At 48.0% G+C, this 8,482-nt stretch overlaps 1 protein-coding gene across 1 annotated transcript in view; it reads right to left on the bottom strand.

The window, feature by feature from the left end:
* The window catches only part of TFDP1 (transcription factor Dp-1), a 134,744-nt gene extending 128,289 nt beyond the window's left edge, over positions 1-6,455 (bottom strand). Inside the window, exon 1 of the mRNA XM_006851523.1 lies at positions 6,377-6,455. Within this exon, the coding sequence (XP_006851586.1) occupies positions 6,377-6,388 (12 nt within the window). The 5' untranslated portion in view covers positions 6,389-6,455. The remainder of the gene's footprint in view (positions 1-6,376) is intronic.
* Positions 6,456-8,482: the final 2,027 nt, after the last annotated feature.

The raw sequence follows: 8,482 nt of genomic DNA, 5'->3' as shown, positions 1-8,482 counted from the left end.
ATGGGTCGGAACCGACTTGACGGCACTTAACAACAACATATATATATTTATATTTATATTTATATATAAAATAAAGGAATTGCATCCTGGCATGGTGCTGCGGGCTAATGTGCTGGACTGCAAAGTTGCTTTGAACCACAAGCTCACCAGCCACTCCTGGAAACCCTATACAGGGTGGTTATGAGTGAGAACCACATGGACAGCGCTTAACTACAACATCTAGATAGCTCTGCAATTATTGTTTTCCTTCCTTCTGTAGGATGCCGTGGAGTCAGTTCACATTAGAATTTGCAGTTATATCCTCAACTGGAGAGTCCGGGAAGGGTGCTGCAGAATAATGCACTGGACCGCAAGGCTGGTATGAACCACAAGGTCACTGGTTCAAACCTACTAGCCAGTCTTTGAAAACCTTATATAGGGATTGCTAACTTTGGAATTCTGGGGTGGCGCTGTGGGTTAATGCGCCAGACTGCAAAGCCGTTTGAACTGCAAGGTTGTCGTTTCAAGCTCCCCAGCCTCTCCTTGGAAACCCTATACAGGGTCACTATGGGTCGGAAGCAAGTCAACGGCACTTAACAACCACAACAAACTGTAAGGTTGGTGGTTCAAATCCACCAGCCTCTCCTCAGAAACCCTACACAGGGTCACTATGAATCAGAAACGACCTGATGGCGCTGAACGACAACAAATAAGCTTCATGCAAGTATGGTTAAGCTACTGGACAGTCCACCTGACCCAGACAGCTGCCATGTGTGTCAGAGAACCATGCTCCACAGGTACTCACTGGCAGGGACCTTTCACAAGGAGACAGCAGGCCTGACTTACAAGGCACCTCTGCCAAGTACTCAGTAATTCTAAACAAACTTATGTGTGAACAAAATAAAATACATACTGTGGTGTTTTTGTTTGGTTTTTTTTTTTAAGAGTTTCTATGTTGTTCACACCTATTAGGAATCACTACGGTAAACACAGGCAGAATTTTCATCCTCACAGGAAATAACCCAAAACAACACCAAACCCACTATCCATGAACTGGATTCCAACTCACAGCAACCCTACAGAACAGCGGAAAACTGCTCCCTCACGTTTCCGAAGCTGGACTCAGGGTATGGTGCTGTGGGCTGGGTTAACGCACTGCACGCACAGCAAAGTCGGTTTGAACCTCAAGGCCAGTGGTTTAAGCTCACTAGCTGCTTCTCAGAAACCCTATAAAGGGTCCGTATGGGTTGGAACAGACTCAACAGCACTTAACAACAACAAACTTTTACAGAAGCCGACTGCCGAATGTTTCTCCTGAGCAGCTGCTGGGTTCCAACCTGTCAGTTAGTAGCCCCACGCTTAACCCACTGTGCCACCGGGGATCCTCATGAAACAAGGCTAGGAATAAGCTGGTCTGACTCACAAAACATTTTAAAACTGGAAAAGATCATAAAAAGGACTCAAAAAGGGTTGAACAGAAAGCTCAGTTTTCTGGGATTCTTTTTCAGTTTCCCCCAAAGACTACAAGATAATTATCACTTATATCAAAAAGACATAGTTAATGAAGAAGTTGCCTAAACACAGATCTTTGCTTCTAAAACTCTTTCAGACAGCTTTGAGGAAATGGTCCCAATTTGGTCCTACCTCCCTGGTTCAAAGCAGAATTGGTAACATAGCTAGATTTAGCATCTACTCCCTGGGTGGTTCAACTAACAATGTCAGGTTGTCTGAACCCACCCAACGGCACCAAGGAAGAAAGATCTGCCCATCTGTTTCCAGGCAAGATGACCCCAATGAAGCAGTTCTATTCCGTACCATGTGGGATTGCTGAGAGGCAGAATCAACTCAACAGCGAGGGGTTTATTCGTTTTCACTATCCATTCCTCTTCCAACCTCAATGCCTCAAAGATAGTACTCGTATACTCATCTTCACTTATGCCTCAATAAGCTGTCCTTCTGCCATTTAAAATTTACCAATGCCAACAGAATGTGGGACCCCATCCAGAGAAGCAGCAACACCAGAGATAGAGGCAGAGATGAGGACATGGAGAGAGAGTAGCTGAGGACTCTAGACTCATGGAAAGAGAAAGGCTGTGTGCTGGTGGCCAGGATGCAGGCTTGCAGAATGTGCCCTTTGGTTGTTTAACTGATGATACGTTCCTGAGTGTTTTTCTGTACATCTCCCCTTCAATAAAAAAAAGAGGGAATAGCAAATACTGTTGAATGATGATGCAGAAAAGATTGCAATGAAACCATGAGTATAAAATCAATACTGTCCCATGTAAACTATCCCTCAATTCACAATAAAAACTTAGGGAAAAAAATTGACCAATACCGCCCACTTCTATAACACTTACTCAGTGACACAGGGTCACTATGAGTCAGAAGTGACCCCATGGCATTTAACAACAATGATACCAAAACCCTGGATCTTGACACTGAGTCTTTCTGCCAAGCACAATGCTCACATAGGCCATTTCTCTGGGCCCCTCCCAAATCCGCGGGTCTCTTTTATATCTTCTATCTTAGCAATCATAACTGATGTAGTTACTGAAGTCAGAAAGTAGCCAGGTCAGTTTCTCCTGATTCCTTCCCACCAAAACCTGTTCAGTCAATCTCTCTTAGGTCTCTAAGGATGCACTCATCCATTCTGACCAGCCCCCTCCCCCCACCCCCACAAAAAGATTGAACCAGAAGCTGTTGAGTCAATTCCAATTCATGAAGGCCCCGGACTCAGAGTAGAACTGTGCTCCACAGAGTTCTCAGTGCCTGTGACCTTTCAGCGTCCATCCTACTTCAGAGGCACCACTGGTTAGTTAAGCTGAACGCTTAATCCTTTGCCCATTCAGGGATCTTATTTTGACCATAGCTTTAAGCCTGGTCGTTGTGCCTTGAAAGGCCTTGTACATGCTCATTCGTCTCTCCAGTTATGTTCCATATAACCCCTCAGAGGGGTTGCAAAGCTGCGACACTCCTGTCCCTAGCTCCACCCTACAGCAACCAGAATAAGTCTGCTTCCTCCAATTCTTACGGATTCCCCCTCCAACACTTGCTGCCAAAGTCACGCTTCCAACACTCAAATGTCATCCCCACACTCAGAAAAAAAAGTTACTAGAAAAGTCTACCACAGAATAAAGGCCAAATTCCTTTCTCCAGCCACAATCTGCGTGTCCTACCAGTACCCTCGGGACACCTGGGTTCCGGGCCCAGTTTTAGAAGAGAGAAAGAAGGCTACTTCAAGCCATTTCTCTATCGGAAATACCTAGGGAAATTCAGTGAAACACTTTCCCCCACAACCTCCACAGTCTAACCTTTTCACAGTACGATGGCTAATCTACGATGAACTCCAGGCAAACCCCCACCTCCAGTCCCTGGGCCACTGCCCACTCTGGTTGATGCAGAACTCTGCAAGGGCTACTTCGCCAGCAGGGGTCACATGATAGTGAAGTGTTTGCGTCTCTCTTCACAACTGGAGAGCAGAGGCGTTGACTTAGTCACCTTTATATGGCCAAGTCTAACACTGTGCCAGGCACACGGAAGGTCCAAATTAAATACATGCAGGGCTTCTGGGGTGGTGCTGTAGGGTCAACACCGGATTACTAACCACAAGACTGGCAGCTCAAACCCACCATCCGCTCCTTGGAAACCCCTCTATAGGGTCACTGAGAGTCAGAACGGACTTGACAACACGCAGCTGTTGATGGCCTCAGAAACAAAGAGGCGCTCCTCCCCTCTGGGCTTTATCATTTCATCAATTAAGTGCCTTCGTGTTGATGATTGTTAAGTGTAAGGTTTTCTTTGCATGAGCAGCCCTTGGAGCAGCTAGGGGACTTGAACCTCCGACATTCTGATTCACAGTCCCATACTTATCCTACGGCACCACTACACTCCCCAATTAACTATCTAAGTGTGTTTAATACAATAAACTCTGTTCCCTGAAACCATAAAACTCACAGATATGCCCACTAACAAAGGTATGTGTGTCCAGCATCAGCATGTTGGAATATTGAATGAATCTAGCTTTTTATTAAGTACAGACTACGTGACATGATCTATATGTTTTAGGCACACAAGCGTCTCGGCAGGACCACTGACCAACACACTTAGATGATAAAATGGTACAAACACAAACATGATTTTTAACTTAAGAACAATTTAAAAACAGAAGAGAGTTCAAGTGTACGTCTACAAATCTACTATACCAAATTTTAACTGTAAATTCTTGAAACAGATATCTGGGCTAACGTGTTGTTAAATGCCATCGAATCGGCTCCGACTCAGCGACCCTGCATAGGGTTTCTGAGGTTTCAATCTTTGCAGGAAGAGACCGCCTCATCTTTCTGCTGTAGAGCAGGTGGTGGGATCGAACCACAGGCCTTGTGAACATATACAGCAGTGGGAGGCACATCAGAGACATTTGGGAAGACTTTTTTTCTTTAAACTGATTGAAAGGCACAAAAGTAAGCCTGCGGTCTTGGTGTCCAATTCGGACTCACAGTGATCCTGTAAGACAGACCAGAAATGCCCCATAGGTCTCTAAGAGTTACTCTTCACAGAGGTAGAAGGCCTCAGTTTCCTCCTACAGAGCAGTTAATGTGTTTGAACTGCCAACTTTTAGGTTGGCAAAGCACTTAACCACTGATACCACTAGGGTTTCTTTTATGGAAAGTAGTAACACCCTTGTTTGGTTCAAAATGTAGGACTACATTTTTACTATACATATTGAGGCATGTCACTTGTATGGTGTTGGAGAAGAATATTAAAGACACCAGGGACTGTGAGAAGAATAAACCATTCTGTGCTGAAGTACAGCCACCATGCCCCTTAGAAGCCAAGATGGCCAGGCTTTGTCCATCATACTTCAGACATGTTGTCAGATGTCCCTGCAAAAGGACATCATGCTTTTGATGTAAAGTTGTGGGATAGCTAAAAAGGGGGAGACCCCCAACAAGATGGATTGGCACAGTAGCAGCAATAATGGGTTCAAGTGCAGTAGCAGTTGTGAGGATGGCTTAGGGCGGGCAGTGGTTCGTTCTGTTGTACACAGGGCCACTACAGGTCAGAACCAACTTGCTGACACCTAACAACAACAACAAAAAGGGAGTCCTGGTGTGAGACTGTAGAACCAGCACTGAACCACTAACTACAAGGTCGGGGGTTCAAACCCACCAGCCACTCCTTGGAAACCCTATACAGGGTCACCATGAGTCAGGACCAACTCAAGGGCACTTGACAACAATAATATAGTTGTAGGGAGCCCTAGTGGTGCTGTAGGATAAGTTCTGGACTGCTAACTATAAGGGCGGCAGTTCAAACCCACCAGTCACTCTACAAGATAAAGACAAGGCCTTCTGCTCCAGTAAAGCCTTGAAACATTACACAGTCGCTATGAGTCGGGACCAAATCCAGAGCACACAAACTACAGCGAGTTGGACTCGACTCAAATGTAGTAGTTTTGGTTTTAGGTACAGAGTTGTGTTCCAAGCAAACGCAGCCTGTCTTAGTTGCATTTCCAACTGTACAACAAATACGTGAATAATTTCTTTTTACTAATGTATACAGACACATGCATTCTAAAAAACACTAAGGGCTATAACTGCTGTTTAAGTAAATTTAACTGATACCACAAAGCACAGGAAAGAAAAACATGACCAATAAAACAGGTGTTTTTTGGACCTAGAAACCTGTTTTTTAAAACCAAAACTTTAACTAAAAGACTATTTGATAGTTTTATGACAAACATGAAATGAGCTAAATTGACCAGCAGATTTTTTTTTTCCCTGTGCAAAAAAGTGGCCCAAGTCAGTGCTGAACATTTTATCAATCAGAGTTTTAGCTTCCCACAAACTACACAAAACAGGCTCTGGCCCACACTGTTTACAACCTAAGTTCAGAGTCATTCTGGACTTGCAAATAATGGTCCCCAGCACCAGACCCCCTGTGTGGACGATGGTCCTCAGAAAAAGAAACCTTTCTCTGCTGGGCATCAGAAAAAGGGGTCCCAAGCCAGCAACTGTCGAGCCCCCACCACATACTCCGTGTATTGTGCATTCTCCTTAAACAATGATATTCAAAAGCATGAATTTTAACAGCCTGAAAAGATTAAGAGAAAGTGAAATTGGTATCATTTAAACGTCATGAACATTCAAGATTGCAAAAAACACCATGCAGAAAAGCAAATCATCCATCTCCATGAACGCTGTTAGATTTCTTAGACTTTCTTCATCTTTGTCCTGTTCCATTTGCTTTAGAAGTTTAAAAATAAACACCACTGCCAATTTACCTATTGTCACTTTGAAATAAAATATGGAAAATGCAAGGAATTTTGTGCTTTGTAACTTGTCGCCCTGAAAAGCTAAGTAAACATTTGACTGTAACATGAAGCAAATATACTTACATCTTTTGCCATGTTACCAGATCCGTGAAATCAATTCTAGAAATGTTCACCCTCCAGAGAAGAAATGATGATTTTTCTGCAAGAAGGAAAAAGAAGAAATGAGTACGAATGAAAAAAGTTAATATATCAGATCTTAACGAACGTTTCCCCCATCACCAACCGTACTGTGTTTCCAGATGACAGGAACTTTTCTTCATAAATGCATACACTTAAATCTGAAAGTGGGACTGGCAAAAGCAACTCCTATACTTATGATTTCAAAAGACATTTCAGCACAAGTGAAAACATATTGTTTTTTAAATTGGTAAACAAGTCTATAAAGCAAAATATGGAATTCCATTACCTAAAATGATTGCCACAACACCCTAACTTTCTCTCCCAAATCACCCACAGGGACACAATGGATAAAAATAACCCCTTTACATCTAAGACTGTCTTACCTTCACATTTCTAAAACATAATCTATGGCATAATTAGACTAATGAGTAAATTCAGCTCACATATATCTCTACAGGATAAATATACCACCTTCCACATTTAACCACCTAAGGCACCACATGTATTCACAATCCCACAAATCCATGTAACAGGAGACTAACTCCTTTATGTCCCAACCCAGACATTCAGACAAGCAAAAAGTCATCCCATAAAAACTCGTAGAGGGGCTAGAGGCTAGACAGATAACTCTGACAGGTGAATGTCCAGAGTTGCCCCAGGCAGTCCCTCGGTCAAGGAACTGCTTTTAGCCACCCCATCCCAACCCCCACACCCCAGCCAGTCTGGGTCCGGGCTCTCTGACCTGTCACTAGGCCTCAGGAGCCACCTCCACCCAGAGGAGTCTCCCTTCCCCCGCCCGCCACCGGAACCGGCAGTTCTCAGCCCAGAGCTCCCGAAAGGACCAGGTCGGAGGAAGGGTCAGCCCCTCCCCGTACCCTCCCGAAGGCGCTTGCTGCAGGCCGGAGCAGATCCGGCCGCCGGGGCCGGGTGTGCGGGCGGCGCGCTCCGGCCAGGGACTAAGCCGCCGGCAGCTGTGCAGCCCTGCCGCCTGCGACTGCCGGGTACACCGCCGGGCAACAGGCGCCCCCCGACCCACTCCCCATTGCCCCACACCCTCGGGTGACCGAGGGGCGCGCAACGATGCTTATCCGGGGCCTGGAGGGCCTAGCTCCGGCCCTGCCGTCCTGCCTGCCCCCACCGGGACCCTGCTGCACCCATCCCAAGCCCCCACCTCGCCCGCCCAGGCAGAGAGCAGAGTCTCGCAAGAACCCCACCACCCGATCTCCTCAGTTGGGCCCTCTCCCGCCTAATTGCTTCTTCCACCCTTCCCGCACCACCCCCCATCCCGCATCTTAAGTGGAGGTCAAGTCACCTGGAAAGCTGCTTCCTCCCCCGGCAGCCCACCCCCCACCCACCGAACCGAGGCAGCGAGCCCCGCAGCCCACTACCAACTGCAGCAGCTACAATGAGGCGCGGTGGCGGCGGCAGCGGCGACGGCGGCGTGGGGGTGCGGGGTGGGGGAAGGTTTACCGACTGCACATGTGCAGCGCTCACAGAGCACACCAGGAAAGAGCCCCAAGGAGACACCAAACAGTGCGCGCGGCGCCCACACGCAGGCGAGGCGGGGGCAGGGCCAAGGGGCCGGCCCGCCTGGGACCAGTCCGGCCGGGGCGGCCCCCTCACTGCCGTTGGCCCGCCCCCCGCGCCCTGCGGCCTGCCCCGACCCCGGCCCGCCCAGAGCTGCCTCTGGGACCAGGCACCAGCGCACGCCCGGTGCCCCCACCCTCCAGGACCAGCTGCTTGTCCTGCCCTCCACCCCATCCCCCAGCTCCATCCTCCATTGGCGCCTGCTGCTCTGCACCCTCCCCCATCTCCATCCTCCCGGGGTTCCCGCCCCAGGGCATCCTCTTCCACTCCCGAAGCCTCCGCCGCCCTCTGCCCGCTTGCACCCGCCAGCTGCCTGCAGCTTAGGGATTCCCGGCGCCCCGCACCTGGTCTGCGACCGCGCGCGGGCTTAGGGGAGCAGATGCTAAAACCTAAGGCTCAGGGCGCCACCGACCGGCCCCGGCCCCCGCACTCACAGGAGGATAGCGCGGGGTGGGGAGTCCC

The sequence above is a fragment of the Chrysochloris asiatica genome, unplaced genomic scaffold (assembly GCF_000296735.1).
Source record: "Chrysochloris asiatica unplaced genomic scaffold, ChrAsi1.0 scaffold00029, whole genome shotgun sequence".
Lineage (NCBI taxonomy): Eukaryota > Metazoa > Chordata > Mammalia > Afrosoricida > Chrysochloridae > Chrysochloris > Chrysochloris asiatica.
This window is presented reverse-complemented; position numbering and strand designations above follow the sequence as displayed.